A 21,642-nucleotide genomic window follows, 5' to 3' on the forward strand; every position below is an offset into this window, starting at 1 on the left:
TTGTAGTAAAAAAAATGAATAAATGCATAGAGCAGGATTCTAATCCGTGACCTCGCAGTAACAGGGAGACTTAACCATTATTCCACTAGCTAGTACACATTCACTGGTGCCGACTTGTAGTGCTCGTGTGACAAACTAGCACTTGGAGGTGAGTTGGTAAATATCCTCTTGGTTCTTTTTTTCTTCTTTTTTTAAACCATGATACAGTATAAACCTACACACCTTTCGTTTTGCTAACATTTTTGCGAGCTTCTCAAAGGCATATTTCTCTCAAATAAACAAAAACAGGCCGCATTTTTTAAAGTGGCCTTTAATAATGGGCACACCTGTGCAATAAATGTGTTGCTGAGGCAAATGATGGTCACACAAGGTGAAGGCATTGGCTGTTTACTGCCCCCGGATCCCCACAATACATACAAGTTACAACTTATCTCGGCAAGGGAGAAGCGCAGATACAGTCAGATTTGTGAATATTATTTGAGAGAAATACGCTATTTACGAACATATTAAGTGTTACATCTTTGAGTCCAGCTCTTGAAAATTGGTAACAAAAACACGTGTTGCGTTCATATTTGTTGTTCATAGTAGAAACGCTCACAGCTACGAGACGTTACACTGTGTAAACTGCAAGTGGTTATGCACGGAAAACACCCATACCAAACATGCAATTAAAGTGTCGCCATGCAGGTATTATTCATTCGTTAATGCCAGGCGTGAGCGTTACTACCAAGCGTTCCAGTACACATGCATGGCCTGTCAACATGAACCCAACCCGCAAGCGTGCTGACAATATGATCGAAAGACAGTCATTCCAAACACTTAATAACGGTCATGGCAATCAAACGGGAACGTTTGTGAGGCCTTTTTACCTGGTCCATCAGACGCTGGCAGGGCAGGTGAATTCAATTTCGGCCGCTTCGAGCTCGGAGGTCCGACGTCCAGCAGGTTTTCAGCCATGATTATCTTCTCCCCAACTGGTCAGTTTCGACGATAACCGCAATTATTATGTGGCAGGCAAGTTGGTCGCTCAAGCCCGAAGCTTTCCGGCTAGCACATTAGCGAGTTGACAGCCTGCTAACGTTAGCTAACTGACTAACAGCTAGCTTGGACGCCAGCTATCAGCTAAGTTAACAGCTAGCGTTAGTTAGCTACTCCGTGCTGTGCGAGTCGGTGTCTTCAAAAGAGATGCAATAGCGCCCCGCTCCGCCACCGCCATTCACCCCATGATAATCCAACACACAACACCCACATTATTAGCATTAAATAACCCAAATTAAAAGATTCCCCATTAAAAGATCGAACTTGAAGACGTCGATCCAACGAAATCAGGTGAACTGCTGCATTCCGATGAAAAGGTCGTAAATTCTAGATGTTCAAAGTACCCATTTTGCGTGACGTCAAATTTCTTCATGCAAAAAAAGCCAGAAGCTCCGCAAAAATGCACGGCTGCACAAAAATTCGAAAATTTTGCAATTCACTTCGAAAGCCACGGTCTGATCCCAGCTTGCGAACAATAAATAATACTGCTCCCGAACGGCGACAGGGCTGAATCGCCGCACTCTGAAGGGGAAATCGGATATACCGAGCGTTTCTGTCCGACGACCACCGATCCAATTTCCTTTTTTTTCCGCACAAAATGTCTCCGAGTCGATGTTAAGATTTCATTTTCGGGGGGAGGGTGCTGTCATAGCGCGGAAAACATGCTCGATTTCAACGTTAAACCCAGTGTTGGACCGAAATCCCTATTCCGAGCCACAACAAGATGGCGGCTGTTGATTCCTTCGATACAAAAAAAGTTTTTTTCTTTTCCAGATCGGCTGTGAAGGGGGAGGGGCCGTGCAATCACGCCCTACGTGAAAACACTACCTTGCTTAGCCACGGTCGGCGCTGCAGGACTGTCAAAAAAATACACACACGTCATTACCTGGATTAATTGGTCGAAAGCAATTTAAAATACGGGTTCTCAACTCTTGCCACTCTGTGCCCCCCATTTCCTATTTTTGCTAGGCGTCAGTTAAAGTATATTGTTTAAAAATTTCAGGTGAAATTCACCATTACGTTTACAGGAGGACTTACTTTGACCTTTTCTAAACTTTTGAACGCACATTGCACATCACAACTTTTCACTGTTTAAGTATTTTTTTTTGCACAATCCACGAAAAGGGTCCATAAAGGTCATGGCATAATACGAAGTGGTATCGAAACAGTTGTTTTCATAATGCTGTACACATTTTGAGATCGAGACCAACATGATATCTAATAACTGATGAACAAATTGGATTTGAATTGGTGAGGTATTGTTGACAACACCTCGCCTTAACAGAACGTTCACGGAACGAAGTGGTCACTGGGCGTAAAGTGTCATCAGCAGTTTGCAGCAGAGATAGAGACTGGGGGAATCACGGAAAGGCAGAAAAGTCGACGTCTTAGAACATTTCATGCATTACGCACCTGTCGTGAATTTTGCCTTTCGACTCAATGTTAAGAGATGAGGAAATTGTGCAAAAGGTACTGAAACATTAACCTATTGGACATGGGCATTCAAAAGTGTAGAGAAGGTCAAATTAAGTTCACCTGTAAATAATTCAATACATTTTAGGTTCATCCCCAAATTTCACCAATAATATCCATCACTTTTTGTGAGTTGTGTATTTTATATTTTATATGTATATGCTGACAATTCCATGTACAAATAAAAACCTAGTCAAATTAAGTATCTACGTTGCAGAAAATACAGCTAAAAAAAATGTCATTTACAGTATTCTGTACCTTGGTACAGATTTTTTTCTTTTTAGGAAAGTCCTTTACCTAATATGTTACAGAGGCATACTGAATTTTTTTTTATACATTTACCGTAATAATGTTTCGGGTGCATGCCTGACAAAAATGTTATTTTCCAAATAAAAGGCCTGTCTGACTGGGATGCAGATCCTCAGTTTATAGCAGAGTTCTGCTCCTAAGGCAAAGACATAATACAAATGTCTGTTATAAAGTCATAATTACAGAAAATATTGTATAAAAACACTTGTAGGCCATGACCATATATCAAATGAAAAGCAGTATGCATGTCGGGTCCTGTCTCACCAGTTGAGAATTGCTATTTTAGAATTTAATGTCACACTTGTACATTAATGTAATATTACTATAGTCAAATGGTCATTTTGAAGCAAACCAACCTTCCAATCTCTTCTTTGTTGAAAAACGTGAATGATCAAAAGCAACAATCACATCTAAGTTCATAAAACTCAGGCAGAAAATAATTTGGTCAAACAGTTTTATACACACTCTATGTTCACATGTTTAAAAAAATAGTCTTTTGGGATCGTTAAAAACACTTTAAAACAAAGTGTCAATGCTCATAATTGAAATGAAACCAACTTTATACAGTGTTCACAACAATTTAGTCTGCTTGCAGGTTTATTTCAATCATACTGAAAAATAAGGAGTAATGAAAATCATAACATTCACACTCAAATAGGCACGCATTGCATCACTTTTCATAGTTTTATGGCAAAATCGAACACATGCTCATGTATAAAAATAATTACGTGACAAACTGATTGCATATGTACAAACATCGAGTGCTTTGTGCAAAATGTGTACAGATAATGATCGTGTGTTGATATAAGATAATGTGCACAAAACATACATAATACATCTCATGAGCATCAAACCAACGCATGAAGGAAAAAGCATAGTTGTCAAACAGCTCTCATTCTTGCCCCAGTGTACTTTAAATACAAATACACTGAAATTAAGGGGGAATTATTGATAACCTGTCCAGATTCATTTGGCAGATTGCCATTAAGTAGTTGCGTTGATTTAACAAGTGCTGGCAAAATGCTGATTTTGCTTGTTCCTTATTTTGCTGGCCAACAAAATGTGATGACTAATTTGTGTGTTCAATACAAGTGTTTTTTTCTTTTCTTTGGGGGGGGCAAAGGCCACTTTACTTCTTCTGCTAAACAGCTTTTGCAATACACACTATTGATCAATAGTGTCCTTTAGATGAGCAAAACTGAGTGACTTGAAGAATTCTGTGTTGCAATGCTGGTTAGTTATCCAATACATTTTCTCATTCTAAACATTTGTCAAATGAGTGCGGCTGAAATGAATAGTGTGGGGCAAAAATTTATAAAATTTAACATATTGTGTATGTAACAAGGAGTCAAGATGTCATGTCTCTATAACACCCACCATACATGTTAAACATTTCGATTTGTCCCAGTCCAATATTAGCTCATTACCTAATAGTCACACTTTCACAGCCACAAAAAAAAAAAATGGGGGTGAGGGGGCAAGCTGTTATTGAGGGGTAATTCCGAGTTGGGCTCTGTGAAGAACATGTTTGTATTCTTTATTACAAGGTTTTGTGATGTATATTATACTTTTATTCATATACTGCATGGTTTCCCCCAGTGCTTTATAAACCTGACGGTAATACCAGATTTAGCTCATATATGAAAACATTTGAATTATTTATTTTTACATTAGCTGTGGAATTTGTTCATTCAAGAGACTTACTGCAACACTGCAGCTTTAATTAAACTGAAACAGGGTGACCCAGTAACCTGATATTCTCATTCTGCTTGGTCGCAATTGTATTGAGAGGCAAAAAGTTGACAGTGAGAAAATAAGCAAAGTAGACAAGGCTTCCAACCCTTAAAGCACTTTGTGTGACTCCCGACTATTGCGTCTCCAAACTTTTTATACTGCAGAGAAATGTACTTGCATTGTAATGAGTAATGGCTACATACTGCTGTAGCCTACAGAGTATATTTTGTTCAGAAGGCACAAGTAGTACAGTTTGGAGTGCACAAGGGCAAAGGTACTGAATATGATAAAACATTTCTAACAGTTTCATTAATTCTGCATTTTTAGATATACCGACAAGCACTAACTTAAAGAGAAAGTCAACCCAAACATTTTCTTTATTTTCTATGGTTTCTCAAGAGGTTGAGCCGGTCATCCAGTAATCAGAAGATCCACTCCGCTGTTCAATTCCCAGGTCATGTGTCGGCGTGTCTTTGGGCAAAATACTCCACACACTTTGCCACATTGTGCCACCCACACTAGTGTATGGATGGTGCAAATGTTTGGTGGTGGTCTGAGGGGCCGCAGGCGCACACTGGCAGCCACGCCTCCGTCAATCTGTCCGAGGGCAGCTGCATATGTAGTTTACCGCCACCAGAGTGTACGTGCATGAATAAAGTATCCATTGTGAAGTGTCTTTTATATAAATCTGATGCATTATTATTTACAATATTTTATATGCTCCCCCACGAGTGTAAACACGGTATTCTGATGAACATTGTTTGAGGAATATGAGTTAAGCAGCAAAACCCACCCGTTTTTGTCCTCTTCAGGGGGCGGCCATTTTGCCACTTGCTGTCGACTGAAAACGACATCGCAGTTGCCACTCATGGCTCACCTGTTTTCTGAAGCTGAGCCGTAGTTAGTCGTTACCTGAGCAACTGTGATGTAATTTTCAGTCGACAGTAAGTGGCAAATATGGCCGCCCTCTGAGATGAAGAAAAGCGAGTGGATTTTGCTGTTCAACTCAAATTCCACAAACACAATATTAATTAGAATGCTAGTGGGGGCACATACAACATACTTTTGCAAATACATTTTTAGGTTGACTTTCCCTTTAAATGACTATTTTTGGATTAACTGGTTCTGCATCGTATTATGTAAATTTAATACACAAACTTAATTTCTGTATTTTTTTAAAGACACAATTGTGTGGAATTAAAAGGCAACATACTTTTTGAGTGTGTAATTACCCTCTTATCAATGCACGATATTGCCCAATGCACTGCAATAAATTCAACAGTGGCCCTGTGGCAGATTGATTTCCTTTTGTGCCTCATCGCTGTGATTATATCTGCATTATTGACTCTCACGCATAAAAGAAAACAAGTGCTTCATTTGACACAAGACGTCACCACGCTAACCGAGGCAGGCTGTTAATGCAGGGTTGAAAAAAAAACAACTGTCACTTATAAGAATAAATGTAGATATACTTGCACAAAAGCAGGTTTCCCCTCTTAACATCCAACCATCTATTCTCAGCATTCTAACATACATTTGGAAAAGAAAACTCCCCACAAATACACGCATACCTTTAGGCACCACAAAACAACTAATTTAGGCTACGGCGCACCTAAATATCACACGATTAAAGTGGCACAATATTAAGTCTATTGATACAGTAGAGGCCCCCCTCAATTAAGAGGCTGTGTCCCACACGTTTAACAACAATCACACAGAATAATGAAGGAGAAAACACTGAAATATTGAATAAATAGAACAGGAGAACTGACCAATGTGTTATTTTCCCCTTCTAAGGCGATAAATGAATGTTCTGTGCTTTGATTCTCCAATGTGAACAATCTTTTTCTACATAGCGATTGCCCCTCACAGTCCCACTTGATGTACTTACTGACGACTCCGCTCGAAATCTTTTCAATACCATACTTTGAATGTGAAGATGACCGTTTTAAGTTGTTCACCACATACGTCGATGTCATTTGTTACAATTCTGACTTTTGCATATTTAGTCAGACTGCGAAGAAGTGGAGTTTGTTGTGTGACCGTTACCTTTGAACTTCAACGAGTTAAAGTTTCAATCAACCATTTCACAGGCCCCCCAAAAAAGTGAGTGTTTCATGCCCATATGAAAGATCTTGGGTCACAGTATCAAGTCTAGTTAAAGTGCTTTCCTGCCATTTGTGATGATCTCCCTTTATGCCCTAATTTAAGCGTAAGAAGATTTTATTTTGTGCTTTTGATTCGATTTTGTGAGCGAAAAATCATTTTGTTTGAGCTATTTCACTTCTAAAAACAAGTGGTCGAGGAAAAAAAAAACATTGTGCAAGACCTGTGCTTAAACGTGCATTTCCAACAAAATCGAATTTATGCAGCCTGTTTTGTAGCATATTCTCTTAAAACGCGAGCACACGTGAATACTGTATATAGCCCTCATGTCAAAGTAGAATACATAGAAAAAGTTAACACTGCTTCATGTGATTCCCTCATTCTTCCCGTAGTTTCCTGTTCAGCCTGTAATGCTGCATTGGCACCTATTATTATGAATCTAAAATGATTTTCCCTTAAGTAAGATCAAGTTAGAATGATATGGCACAACAATTGTTTTTTTTGTGGTTTTTTTTGCACTGAAAATTAAAGTTGTTAAGAAACCACAGAGTATTTGGCAGTCTACATGTTATGGACTAAAAAAGAAAAAAAAAACACGTAAAGATTGCTAAAACTTTGTTCGGTATTCATATTTGTTTCTATTGTAGTCCTGAAGGCACTTAATAACAATGTGAATACAAAAAAATACCAACAAAATATGGTTTTCCCCCTTTTGCCCGTCGTCCTTCTCCTCTACTGTGCTCAACACAGGTTCAGTCTACTGAAACATTTAATTCCATTCAACAATGTATGTAGCGATTTTCCTCTTTTACCTCAACCATTTTCCTCTTCTTCATGACTTGCCAAGAGGGGCATCCTGCCTGGACCAGCAAACAGCCCTGGAGTGATCGATAGCAGCTCGGGGCAGCAGTGGGACAAAAAATACAAAATACAAAATAAAAAAACGGGATGGGGAATTAGAAGGATCAGAGGCGGGCGTAAAACTCCTCATTGAGTCTTGTTAGCTCATCTGCCTCTTGTATGCCAATGTACTCTCCTTGACTTGACTGCACCCGAGAGGGCACTTGCGCACCTTTTGATGTGGCAGGGTCAGAGGTGGTGCGAAGGAAATGATGGTCTTTGGCGGAGGATTCCCCAGCTTGGTGTGAAGGGTCCCTATATCCTTCTTTCCCCGCTTCTGCGGATGAAGTCAAGATGGTCTTGGGCCTTACTGCAATTTGTAAGTTTGGTGCAAGTGTGGACGGACATGGAGGAGGCTGGGGGACAGCTGATAGAGTGTTTGTCAATGACGAGGGTCCTACCCTGGCACTGAGCTCCTGCTGATCTTGGCACATACACTCCCCATTTTTCGGGAACAGAAATGTCCTCATTTGGCCTTTTCCCTTCACATTCACAGTACCTCTATAATCAAACTCCAAGCCCATGGCGCTGAGCACAGCGTGGCTTTCTTCGCTCACCTGCACCCGACACTCCACGCCAGTGGAGTCCATGCGGCTGGCAATGTTGACCGTGTCTCCCCAGATGTCGTACAGCAGCTTAGTGGTGCCGATCACCCCCGCCGTCAGCGGCCCGTGGTTGAATCCGATGCGGAGCTTAAAACCGAAGCCCAGCATGTTCTTGTTGAAGTCGTCCAGGACTCCCATCATTTCCAGGGCAAAGTTGAAGAGTGCTCGCAGGTGAGCGTGCGGAGAATCCTCTTCATTCTCCGCCACTTGCTGGACATTCAGTCCAGATGCCGCCATGTAGGTGGCGCCGATTGTCTTGATTTTTTCCACGCTCTTGAATTCGGGTTTCCGAAGGAGCTCGTCAAAATCTCCTATTAGCTCATTGAGGACGCGGTAGCACTCTTTCCCACCCTCGTAGCTCTCCTCATAGAACTCACTGAAGTTTACAATACTGGCAAAGATCACGCCCACGCTGTCGTGGTTTTTGGAGTAGCTCTTTGTTACCTGGAACAATTAAACAACAAAGTTTTAGAAGTTATTACTTAAAATTTTTACTCCATCAAAATGTCATTTCTTAAAGAGGAAGCCAAACTTAAACATTTCTTGACAATAATATGTTATATGTAATATCATAGTCTAAACATGACATTCTGATGAATATTATGTATGTAGAATGAGTTACGAAGCAAAATCCACCCGTTTTTATCCATCTCAGGGGGCAACCATTTTGCCACTTGCTGTTGACTGAAGATGACATAGTTGCTTAAGCTCAGGCAACGACCAATCATAGCTCACCTGTTTTATGAAGCTGAGCTGTGATTGGTTGTTACCTGAGACCTGAGCAATTGATCCTTTGTTTTTAAAGACAAAAAAAGTTTTTCGTTTTACCTTGACTAGTTTCGGTGTCGACTGCCACCTTCCTCAGAAGCTGTCAAACTGACAGTTGCGACGTGTCCTCTTATCTTATCTTAACTGAGCAATTGATGTCATTTTCAGTCAACATCAAGTGGCAAAATGATGTTTTGATTTGATTAGAATATTCTGACATTGATAAATAAATAAAAATGCTGGATTTTGCTGCTTAACTCATATATACTACTAACTCAATATTAACCAGAATACCGTATTTAGACTAGTGGGGCTGCATATGCTGCATTCGAGGATGGTCGAAGATCGGACTTTTCCGACTTCAAACCAGGAAGCGTGTATGGGAATGCCCCATTGAACTCGGAAATACCACTTGCGAAGTCAGGGGAAAAATCCCTGATGGACTACAATGTGACCCCTTTGCAAACACAAACCGTGAATGGTTAAACATAATTTACTCGAGTACAAATCTAGATAGTTATGTCTTCATTCATAAATATTCAACATAACTCCACGTAACACGAAGTACGTAACAGTATGCCGCTAACTCCCTGCATGAAATTATACGGTGAACTACCTAACTGTATTAAACGCTTATGAAATAAGATAAAAACAACAAATGAAGCAAAATTGCGACAAGGCAAGTTTGCTGGAGGTCAGAATGACTTTTCAGGACCAAAATAAAAAACTATTTATCACTATCCGACATTTTGGTTGTTTATTTTCGACCCGAACGCTTTCAGGTGGGAACAGGGAAAAAACACTATTGTCAAGAAATTACTAATTACTAATAACCATTGATGTAAAGAGTGATTTGTCATCTAAAACATGTTTAAAAAGTTTAATACTTTCAAGACTATCCGCTGATGTCTAAACATTTTTGCGTGACATTTTTTACAAAAACCTTGAGTTGGTCGGCAACGTGGATGGGGATTATGTTGCCAAGTAACCACTCTGCTTGGTCCCGCATCGTCTGAATCTTGGAGCGGTGCTTGTCAGCCTCCACGTTGCCATGGTAATGCAAACGGTAGCTGACCTCAAACTCTCGGTTGAGGAACCAGACGAGGAGAAGAAGCAGAAAGAAGGCAAGAACCGCTTCTGGCACCAGAAGATCATGAGGTCTTAGAGAAGTTGCATGGTCTGATTGTGAAGTTGACCCAACATTTTGTAATGTGGAGACGTTCAATCTGAGGGGAAAAATACACAAGAATCATAATCAAGTCATAAATGAGTGCCTGGAAAAAAGTGGTATCGAACATCCCTGGAAAAATCCAATTTAATATCAAGCTTAACTTGTAACTTGAATGTATCTTCTTACAATTATCTTTTTCTCTTTGCCCTCACTGAAAACCAAATAACATTCAAAACTCAGTGAACAACACAATTAACTAAAGCAGTTTAGTTTACGGTTTCCATTGTCAGAAGTTATTAAATAAATGTGTGCTACTTATTGGAACTTTCGCAGCAGTGCCAACAGTGGAGCTAAACCCAAATTGATCAGTCAGCAGAGAATCCATACTATTTGTTGACACATTGACAAAGCTACCATTGTACACGTGCAACCTGCTAGGCGCAGATCTGGGTTTACTGTTCCAAATCGTACTGTAGCAAACTGTAATACATTTTATGGACAGATATTTTTATGTGCATGTTTAACAACAAGCATATATCATAGGTGATTGTGACATCATTGTGAAAAATGTTTTACAAGTAATTCTTGTTCATGACTACACTTAAATAAAAAATAAATATATAAACATCATCTTCATGGCCATGTTGTTCTATCATCAATGACACTCTTGTGAAAAAGACAGAAACACAAAAATCGTTGAGAATGGCCAGGAAAATCAGCTGTCCCAAGTTAAACACATTATACCATTCCGCATGTGTCGGGTAGATCAACAGTGCAGGCTGGATGTGTCATTATCAACAAAAGTGACACTTAGCAGTCATTACTGGTGGTGCACAAAGTGTGATAAGGACAAAGGGGTTGGGCGGAATAATAAGACTGCTGAAAGCTGCAGTTATGAAAACTATAAAAAGCAAAGCCCTGGAAATGTCACTCGTCCATCATACACCTCTGTTCCCATGGAGACACTCACCCATGAACTGGTAAGTTGTTATTACTGGAGCTGAAAGACAAAAGTATTGTCAGAACAGCAATCACGTAACACACACATTTGTCCAAACAAACTGTGACACCAATAACAATACAGTATTATCAATTATACAAACAATTTTAACTTTGATAAAAACTGATGTGACTGAGGAAGAACAATTCTATGCTTTTTACATACAAAACTCACACAATTTAGCTAAGCAGTAATGCTAGCTTTATCAAAAAATTTAACTGGACTACTTTCGGAATTACAGCCTACATTCACAGGAGGAAAGTTGATTTCTTGGCATGGATGTCAGCGCAAGTTTCTCAGAATTTCTATTTTACAGTTGGTGGGATATCACAAACATATGCACCAGTACCTGTGCAAGGGGCTATAGAGCAACAGCAACATGGCGATCCCAGTAGCAGTGGCCAAGACCGAACGCATCCAAAAACTGAGTTGACAGAAGTTGCAGTACTGGATGATGGCGATGATAGTGGCACAGCACAAGAACATTGTCAGCTAGAGAAAAGAGGAGGATAAAGAAATTAAAACCATTAATAACCTCATTGAATTCAGAACTTCTTCTTTTTTTTTTAATACTAACGCTGTCAGTTTAGCGCGTTAATCTAGATTAATTAATTACGCACAAATGTGTGCCCATCAAAGTACCCGTAAGGCTGCAGAGGCGCGCCACTACCAGCATTGACAACAGCAGACATGGACGCGAGTGCAGCACAGCCAGGAGAGCGAGGCAAATGTATTTGGACCTAGATCTCCCAGAGCCGTTATTTTGAAGGTTCTATTCTTTTCAATGTACATCATTCATGTCGCTGGGACCCGCGGGGTTGCATGGAGTTGCTGGGCGTAACTGCCATTCAGCACGAAGGCTACAAGCTAGATCACCATGGCGAATAAATACGCTGGAGCGTTCCCGGACATGAAATATTGAAACTGTCGGTCCTTTATCTCCGGAACGCAAGTGGAGTGGGCCAGAGGCTGCGCAGAGCGGGCCGAGAAAGCTGGAGCGTTCCCGGGAAATGAAATTGAATTTTTTTTCCACATAGAGCGATGGCACCGACATCGTTGGAAAGCTCTCGTCGAGACGTGCCCGGGGATGCCTTCATATCCCTGTAAGGACGTACGGTTAGGGAGATACGGCCGCCCAAATACCTCCAGGAGACCGAGAATTTTCAAAAACGTAACCCACCTGCGATGGTTCCTTTCCCGGGTAAAAATCTTGGGGTTGTCTTCCCTCTATCTACGGAACACAATGTCGTGGAGCGACGAGGCAGACACTGTTGTAAAGCTCTCGGTCAGGGCATTTGGGCTGTGTGGGCCCTGTGTGGCTCCGGGGTCGCTTTCGGACCCCGGAGTCTGCCTGAAGTCCCCCCGCCTGAACAGAGGAGACTGTACAGCTACATTCCGAGACGAAACTGACAGGGAGTCTGACGAATCACGATGAGTATTTGCTGGATCACTTGGGAATTCTAGACAGCAAGTCCGAACAAAACCAGGCCACCCCCGGCAGTTCAAGGTATAATGATAATCAAAATCAATACAGGTCCACCACCCGTCCACCTCAGAAAAGCAAGAGAGGGTTTTTATTAGCTACTCAAAACAGCGAGTAATAACCATATTAGGCTCAAAATGACGGCTCTGGGAGATCTAGTTATCTAGAAGTACACTTCAACAATAGAAATCTGGATTTCAAATCTTCTCTTCTTGGTGTATTCAATTGATTAGTCATGCACTACAATTTTGTAATGTCCAACAGTCTTAAAAATCGAATTCTTTATTTGGGGACCTTTAGCAGATATGAAATAAAAAAATAGATTCATTACATTCATTTAAAATCCTGTAATTAATTAGAATAAAAATTGTATTTGCCTGACAGCACAATTAAATACATTATATTTGAATATAGTTAAACCGGACTGAGTCCCCCCATCCCTCACTATATAAGAAAGCAACATAGCCAGCTAGCTACAGTATATTTACACCTTCAAAAATGTCTTCTCTTTATAGAATTCCTGCCATTACGTATATTCCCAACTGTTACGTATTTTGTGTTACTCAGGCTATACCGTATTGGAATGCGAAGCATTGTGGGTATATAACTACCAAGAAGTATGTGCTCAAATGTTTATCAGTCCCACCTGTTTAGGGCTTGATCTGAGTGGTCATTTGGCCCACAGATATTTTTTTTTTTTAGAGCACCATGGTTTACCTGAAGAGGTAGCTGAACGCCACAGGTCAGGTGGGATAAGACCGAGATGGCAGGTAAGGAAACAAGCACGGCCCCAATCATGTGACGAGCAGCCCAGCCAGATACCACCAGTAACAGGGAGCGGGTACAGTTCATCACTTCCTCCAGATAGAAGGCCATTCTACAGGAAAGATATGAAATTATTTTGTTATAAAAACAACATTTTATTTGTTTTTCTGTGTGAATGCGGTTGTCTTGTAAAGTGGGAAACTGCTTTTGCGGTTTGCCCAATTTCACGATGAAAATGTTGTTCCAATATTGCAAACCAACGTACAAAACCTGACCTTAGAAAGTCCATTAATTATGAACCCCAGATGCCAAAACAATCAAACAGAAAGTGAAAGAACATATAATCTACTGTATCTAAGTAGACTCACCGTATTGAGAGCACCAAGGAGGCCAGCTCTAACAAACCAGCGAGGGGCGCCACAGCAAGTGATGCAGAAGATGGGGGGTCTACAGTGGCTGAGCTCACCAGTGAAGGTAGGAAACATGCCAGGGTGAGGGCCAAGAAGACAAAACAGCTCAGAAGAACGTCCAGGAAAGAGCTGAATGTGCAGCTTGCAAAGGTCTGTTCTTGGACTTGATTTTTCACCTGACAGAAAAGAATGACAGAAGTGAACGGATTGATTCCCTGAAAACTTCCCCGCATCAAACATCACACTTGCTTCCTTGCTGTATATCAATTACCTTTATGAAGAATTAAATATATAAAACATATCTACCAGACTTTAAGGATGTTGAGCAGGCACATGCAGGGGGGACTATAGGTGCCCGGGCACACGCCCTTTTGGCACTGATGCCCAAAGTGTGTGTGCGCGCAGACAAATAAACGGCATTTGCTCTTACCTGAATCAAGTTAAGTGTAAGTAAGACATGCACTATAGGAAAATCATAACAGCACTACTTGTGTTATTTAAAATGTAAATTTCATGTACATTTTACATAATCATTTTTATTTATGTAAATTAGATTTTTGTTCATAATTGATTCTTCATACACACGTTAAAACAATTTTTTAGTGGATGATTGGCATTGGCAATGCAGAAAAATAACAGTTTCTACTGTATACTGCTATAATATTATACTTTATGAAAACGAAGCAAAAACATAATTAAATAAAATTTAAAGGATTAAACAGTTTGTGCATCATAATTTAATGCTACAATCTAATTCAATGTGTTATGCCCGCTTTGGCCAACGTGAGGCAGTACTGTACAGTTATTCTGCCATAAACAATGGAGAATTTTCTTCTTCTCCTACTACTGTGCGTGACCGTCACAATTTTACAATGTTAGTAATTTTTGCAGAGGACTACGAATGCATGCTTATAACTTATTGTCATATATCCGTTGCTTAAAGGTTTATAAAATAGCGACTATCAATGCTAACTGCTAGAATTTAAATGCTGTTTTCCATATATGTTAGCAATAAGCTAAACTGACTGTCTTGAGGCAAAGCTATGTATTTGTTAAAAATACACGTCATTATCTTTTTTTATGTTTAGTTTGACAGTAAACTTCAACTGTGAGTGGCATTAAACAGCTTGAAGTCTCTTTTCTGATTAATTGTTCACTATTTGCCATACTGCTACTCAGGCTTACTGCCGCCATACAGCGCACATATCTCATGTTTGAGCTCAGAAGTCAGAGCTAAAAATAGGCCAAATGACGACTTTGACGTCTATATGTATATTTACAACAAAAACAAAAAAAACTCTTAAGTCAGGTCACTTGTATCTAAAGTCACTAACTACAGTACATAAAAAAAAATAAAAAAAAGAGGACCATAAAAATAGGCCATTCAACCATTTGGTTACACGTTACTTTCAAGTCTGCTTGGAAGTAGAACACCTAAAGAGGTCAAACCTCCAAATGTTCCAAGCAAACTGTGATGATATGCTTGCATTTGCTTTGTTTGTAAAGAGACAATCTGACTGTCAATCAAACCATGCTAAACAGGATTATAGTGTCACAGAGTAAGTGGAGATATCTATGAACAAGAATTAGAAATGTACAGTAAACAAAATGGTGGTTTTGGCTTATGTATATCGTCTTTCAGTGTGCACCACCAGTTTTGTCTGATGTCAGACTAGGGAGGGTCATAAGGGCAGTTTAATCAATGAATTAATCATTTAGAAAATGAATGCACTACTTGGGTGTAACCAGCAGTAGCTCACGTGATGCGAGTAACATCAAGTCAACTATGGGAAGCTGAGCTGTGGATTTTTTTTCCCTTCCTTTTCTTCTTTTCAAATGGCCTTCCTGATGCCAGACTACGAATGCATCTCGTACGTTAAGGCAGACTCAGCTCAAATTGCCTTGAATTCTAAATTTGAAACTCTCACAGAACATTGTACTTTTTCCTAATTAAAGGGGTAAATTTTCTGACTTCCCAGCTCTCCTTATTGCAATAAACTACACACATGGAAAATTACTGTGTGTATTATTTTGTAACACTGAGTGCAACAGCAGGGGTCCCACAAGCTTGTGACGTTGTGCAAGTTACTTGAAAGATCAAGGCCTCTTTTTAAGGGTGTGGGGCCAAGCCTATTGGGCATTTTACTTGGAAATAATTGAAAACTGCAAAACTCTATGGCATAGCTTTTTTCTATGTACTGGACATGTATGTGTGTATTTGCAGGTCATGTGGTGATGTAATGTGTTTCCACCTCGTCCTTGTAGCTGCTGCGATAGGCTGTCTCCAGGGGTCGGTCTAGAAAGTTGAGGCTGATCTTGTTGATGGGTGGTTTGAAAAAATAATCCTTCATCAGACTGGAAAAAGAAGATAAATACCAACTATATAGTATATATAGTAGTATGCACCACCAATATTCAAAACATAAAATTTAACATAAAAATCTAGGATAATTTTGGAACGTATCACTTTTTAGCTTAGGTAGTGAATAAGGTTAAAATCTGTGGTATATTTGCAGTCTTCCCTGATAAAAAAAAAAAACAACAACCTCCTACTATGCCTGACCTTATTTTCCTAAGTTACAACTAAGGTTATTTTAGTTAACTAAAACTAATGAAAAAAACAAAAATTCAAAAAACAATTTAGTTAACGAAATAAAATAAAAACGAAAACTAACTGAAACTACAGCAAAAATGTCCTTCGTTTTAGTCTTTGGTAATAAATTTAATGCATGAGCCTTTGTGGATGATTTTAAATGTGATTTTAAGTCGATTTATTTTGATATTAACCGCAATAAGGACATTTGAAAGTGTGTCACACAAAAGTGACATCATCTAGCAGCAGCCAATAGAAAAGCACCTTCAGATGATGTTGCTCCCATGGTGTTTTTTAAATATTGTGCACAAGTACTACTCCTTTATTTTTTATTTATTTTTTACTAAAACTAATACTGAAACTAACTAAAACTAAACTGAAACTAAGCATTTATGAAATAACTAAAACTAATAAAAACTAACAGAACCACCTTGAAAACTAATTAAAACAAATTAAATTTAAAAACCAAAACTCAAAACTAAATAAAAACTAACTAAAATAAAAAATTCCCAAACTATAATAACCCTGGTTATAACATTAAAAGCGGAGAACAACGACATCATTTATTTTCACCATTGCTATACAAATTAAGTCATGCCTCACCGACATCGGCAGTTGAGAAATTCCACTTGCTCACCTGTCCTCTCTGATAACATCCACAAAGTGGGCGTCGCTCTTTTCTCGAAAGTTCTTGGCACGCAGCTGAATAAGAGCAGAGTGCTCCATGCCTGCACCCGGTGGTCCAGCGCCAACTGCCATGGCAACACTGGTGCCGGTCATCGTGCTTGTGCTCGTCTTCTTCTCTTTCTCCTGGAGCATGTCGCACAACGAGCTCTGGCTTGCTCTCACTGGATCATCCAAAGGGGGGCTCAGAAGGCCGTTGGCTGTCCTGAGACTGTTACCAGGAAGGAACTGGAACCAAACGACAAAGAGAATGAAGATACAAGGAGATGGGAGTGATGGACGTAGCCTTGAAGGAGCGACAGACACTTTCACTGTTGCTGATATTGTGCGTTTGTGCGTGTGCGGCACCTTAGCACTGCTAATCTTGCGATCCTCCTGGCAGCCGTTTAGCACAGCCACTTCATCACCCTGTTCTGCTCCTGAAGACATGACCTCAAGGCGGGAAACACACGGATGCTGGAAAACAGAAGAAGTTAACGTCTCACATGAATGATTTGGCTTTGGAACTTTATTTACTTTTGGATAATGTGGGTTATAAGACTTGTCTTGTAGCTTCAGGCTATGATTTTTAACAACTGTCTGTGATATTGACCAATACAGTAATAGGACTGTGTTTTATAACATTTTAGGTTCAGGAAACAGGCACAGAAAAATTAGGTCTATTGAGCGCGCCAATAAATAAAACACTCACATTTGCAATAAACTTTTTTCACACATTAGCCCCAAAATTTCACATACAAATACCAGTAACATAACATAACAGTAGGAAATAAGGTGAAACAGCACAAAGTAACACAGAAGTGTGTGAAGTACAAAATGATGCCCAAAAAAGGTTCATAATTGTTACACGTATTCAACATCGTCCTGCATCGTCCCCACCCCGCACTTACCCCAGTCTTGTCTGATGATTGGTTGGGCAACAAAGGTTCAGCAACTTGGACACCACCATAGGGGATTTCCGAAGCATGGCACTGCGTGCCGGCGGCCAGGCTCGACCCAACAAAATCGCTTCCCAGCTGAGAACAACCGCACTGCACATCGTATCCCAACTTCCTTCCTGAGATCAGGTAGGTTTTCAACCCTGAGGAGATGCAGCAAGAAACAAAAAAATCTTATCGCAACTTTGATTTTCTCAATTTGACATGAAAATAAAAGCAAAGGTACTGCATTGGAGTCCTTTGATGTAACATTCGTGGCACTACTGTATATTTAAATACTCAAACCAACCGTGGCAAGCAGGTGGTAATGCAACACTGCTTGTTTCCTCAACTCTGTTTACACATCATCCTAGAGCTCATGCATGTTCACACCACTGTAGGGCCAACAAGGAAATGTGCAAACAGTGGATTAGAGCGGTGCTCTATAGCCAGCTGCTATCAGTCTGTCTAAATACACACTACTAACCCAAATACTGTAGATAGCCTTTGTGCTCAAAAACGTCACCTAAAGTGCTCCATGTTGGCATGCGTGGAGTCATGTGATTTTCAACTCATTGGCATGGGCTGAAAAATAATAGATTTTCTTTATTTTCTGAATGTTTCAAGATAATGTACTGTGAGGGTTCGTTGGTGGTTAATGGAAAAGTCTTTATAAGATGAGAAAGCAGGATGGAGACAGATTTCTTCTGGAACAACGCTGTTTATTCGTCACACGCGGCAGCGACAGCGACAGCACTTCCTGCCACCTTATCAGCTGACTATACTAACCAATCATGAGCTAGCAAACCGGGTAAATGCAAGTGAATGAGGAGAGCAGATTCAACACATCAGCTTAACTACTTGAAAATAATAATTGTGGAAACATAAATGTATAGGTCAATTTATATTTTAACAAATTAACTTAAATCTTACTAATTTCTGAAATTTACATTAACAAAGTGACAAAATATTCCCGTCTGTCAGACGCAGGTATGCTAGCTGTTTGAACTATATAGCTAAGCTAGTTAAGTTAGCTTGACAATTGCTGGTCAAATATTAACTAAACACAAAACATTAAAATGTGGTAGTGTAAAAAAAAAAAAAAAACTGTTAAAAAAAATCTGAGTTTATTTCAATTCTTGCAATAAAGATATCTAGTGGAAAAACATTTGAGTATTTTCTGCAAAATATGTAGAGTGCACTCACTTGATTAATTTACCAAAAACAATAAAGCCATTCCCCCGTTGTAAATCTAATACATTTAGTCAAATTAAATATATTTGATTAAGGGTCGGCCTGTTTTATATTTGAGAAACATTCTGTGGAGCCACATGTGGTAGCATGTGCGTCAGTCTGATGCTGAGTGGGTGTGCTGATGAAATGGTTTGTGTACTAGAGTATATTTGCTACATTTTTACTAAAACAAACAAAGTGAAACAAAATGTGTTCGCATATGTGTGTTTGTGTGTGTGTGGTCAGCCACTACTACATATTCTAGATAGCATCATTGCCCTTTAGAAAATCATTAAAGTCATTTGTCTTGCTGGTTTTCAAATCAAAGTTGACACACTCAGCTACCCAATTCAACCACACAAATCTTACAGTCAGTCAATGTGCGATTGTCTCATTGATAGCGTGTTAATTGGTGCTATTTTGCCAACACACACAAACATAATTTGTAGATTGCGGAACCAATGACCATGACTGACTTTAAGCACAGTTCTTTGTCCTGCTTGTTTGCCCTCCTAAATAAAATTAGTCACGGCGCGGAACTAAAATCAATTTATCTTAGTCTGCAACTAGAATTGAGCTGGCAGACATTCTCATCTTGTATGCCAGCAGCAGGCCTTACTTTGGCTTTGAGGGCTTTTCTCAGACTTGAAATTTGACCATTTATAAGACAGACAGGCACAAAAATTCATGAAAGTGTTGCGATCGTTATCAGATGTTCAGTGGTGTGTACTAACTTTATTTATTTAGAATTGTATGTGCCAACGTACCTTTGATACAACATACTTTTTGCTTTTACTTCAGTTTCAAATAGAAACAATACTTTTACTCAATTACATTGAGCTACATTCTGTTCTGTTCTCAAATTTTTCGAATTTTATTTTCTTCTATCTATTTTATTGCTTGTGAGATTGAGGGTTCTTTATTTGTGTGTGTGTGTCTTCAAGACTTCCTGTTAGTGATGTTTGACTCTGTTTCACCAATGAAACAGAGCCTGGCAGTCACATGACTGCAAGCAGTCTTTGCCAGCTCGCCAAAATGACACCAAAATGACACGTTTCCATGAAGAATGGCCGAAAAAAATGGAAGATGCAGTACAACAGCTTGCGACTAAGTTTTACGAATGCCCCTGGCCTCACATTAAGCCCATGTTTACATTTACCGGTAAGTGTAGGGAAAACGAGCTCTCGTCTGTGCTCCAATGTGAAAATTTCAGCCTACAGAAGCACATTGAGCTGAATTGTACTTGTTTATTTATTTTGGTTGCGCATATGCTATCAGTTTTATGGTCATATCTAGCCAAACTGTCAAATGTGCATCTTTTGGAGTACCTTGTACACGCTGAAGGCTCTCTCCTGCACAAACACATGTGGTTTATACACACACACACAAGTACCATAAAACAAGTTTTTCAAAAAACTATATTTTATCAACAAATTTGGTCAACACGAAACTTCGTCATTCAGTCATTGTGGTGAATAAAGCACATTTTTTCCTGTTACACCAGAGAGCTGCGGTCCTCGAGAGCCGCTGTCCTGCCTGTTTTAGATATCTCCCTCCTCCAACACACTAGATTCACATGATCAGCAAGCTCTGTAGAAGCCTAAAAATTATCCTGATTATTGAATCAGGTGTGTTGGAAGAGGGAAATATCTAAAACATGCAAAACAGTGGCTCTCGAGGACCACGGTTCCCTAGACCTGTGCTGAAACTATGCATTTGTTGTTGTTTTTAAATATCTAGGTGTATGTTAAATATCTAAAATTCCCTGTAGGCTCGTTGATATGTTTTCTGTCTACAGAGGATGCACCCCAAGAAGTTGAAAAAATACAGCAACTAAAGCAAAATCCGCAGAAAGCAAGTGTACTCCTTTGATGAACTTCCAATGAAGAAAGCAAAATTCCATTCTTTTTTTTGCATGTTTTTGATATTATAAAGACTACTTATTATTGTTTTAATGACGGTTACATTGTTGGACAATTTTCAAAACATTTTAAATGTATTTTTCTGCTCTTAATGAAAAAGATACACATCAGACATTACTCAAGTAGTATTTTCATGAATAATTATTACTCTTAAGTCATTATTTGGAGGACTACTTTTTACTTTTACTCAAGTCCTATTATTCTAAGTAACAGTACTAATCTTACTTGCAGACAATTTTTTGGCTACTCTACCAACCTCTGCAGATGTTCACAGTGCACTAATGGGGAGAAGCCTACAACTTTTGATCTTTAATCTTCACCACTCTGCGGAAATATCAGTCACTGACTCCCAGTACCCTGGTGGACACAGTTCTCAGCTTCGGGGTTTGAATTGGGGTACAGAATTTCAAAACAACAATCTTAAATCCAGTTAGAGATCAGGCACACTCTTGAATGATTCAAACAAACCAACTAGAAACCTCTGAGTCCTAACTTCAAACACAAGATCACTATATTGCAGTCCAGGGGCAG

At 39.5% G+C, this 21,642-nt stretch overlaps 2 protein-coding genes across 4 annotated transcripts in view; both read right to left on the reverse strand.

Annotated features, from left to right (window-relative positions):
• crebbpa (CREB binding lysine acetyltransferase a) overlaps positions 1-1,789 on the reverse strand; it is a 55,208-nt gene extending 53,419 nt beyond the window's left edge. For all 3 annotated transcript variants that reach the window (XM_086081906.1, XM_086081905.1, XM_086081904.1), the window contains exon 1: positions 870-1,789. In XM_086081906.1, the coding sequence (XP_085938032.1) occupies positions 870-957 (88 nt within the window). In that variant the 5' untranslated portion in view covers positions 958-1,789. The remainder of the gene's footprint in view (positions 1-869) is intronic.
• A 1,600-nt stretch (positions 1,790-3,389) lies between these two features.
• The window catches only part of adcy9a (adenylate cyclase 9a), a 33,213-nt gene continuing 14,960 nt past the window's right edge, over positions 3,390-21,642 (reverse strand). Inside the window, exons 2-11 of the mRNA XM_086082623.1 lie at positions 17,930-18,120; positions 17,388-17,495; positions 16,993-17,267; positions 16,015-16,117; positions 13,721-13,938; positions 13,305-13,464; positions 11,454-11,596; positions 11,075-11,104; positions 9,877-10,159; positions 3,390-8,609 (exon numbers count right to left, since the gene is read on the reverse strand). Of these exons, the coding sequence (XP_085938749.1) occupies positions 7,626-8,609; positions 9,877-10,159; positions 11,075-11,104; positions 11,454-11,596; positions 13,305-13,464; positions 13,721-13,938; positions 16,015-16,117; positions 16,993-17,267; positions 17,388-17,495; positions 17,930-18,120 (2,495 nt within the window). The 3' untranslated portion in view covers positions 3,390-7,625. The remainder of the gene's footprint in view (positions 8,610-9,876; positions 10,160-11,074; positions 11,105-11,453; positions 11,597-13,304; positions 13,465-13,720; positions 13,939-16,014; positions 16,118-16,992; positions 17,268-17,387; positions 17,496-17,929; positions 18,121-21,642) is intronic.

Source organism: Leptonotus elevatus, chromosome 8 (assembly GCF_054856555.1).
Source record: "Leptonotus elevatus isolate MCC_2025b chromosome 8, RoL_Lele_1.0, whole genome shotgun sequence".
NCBI classification, from domain to species: Eukaryota; Metazoa; Chordata; class Actinopteri; order Syngnathiformes; family Syngnathidae; genus Leptonotus; species Leptonotus elevatus.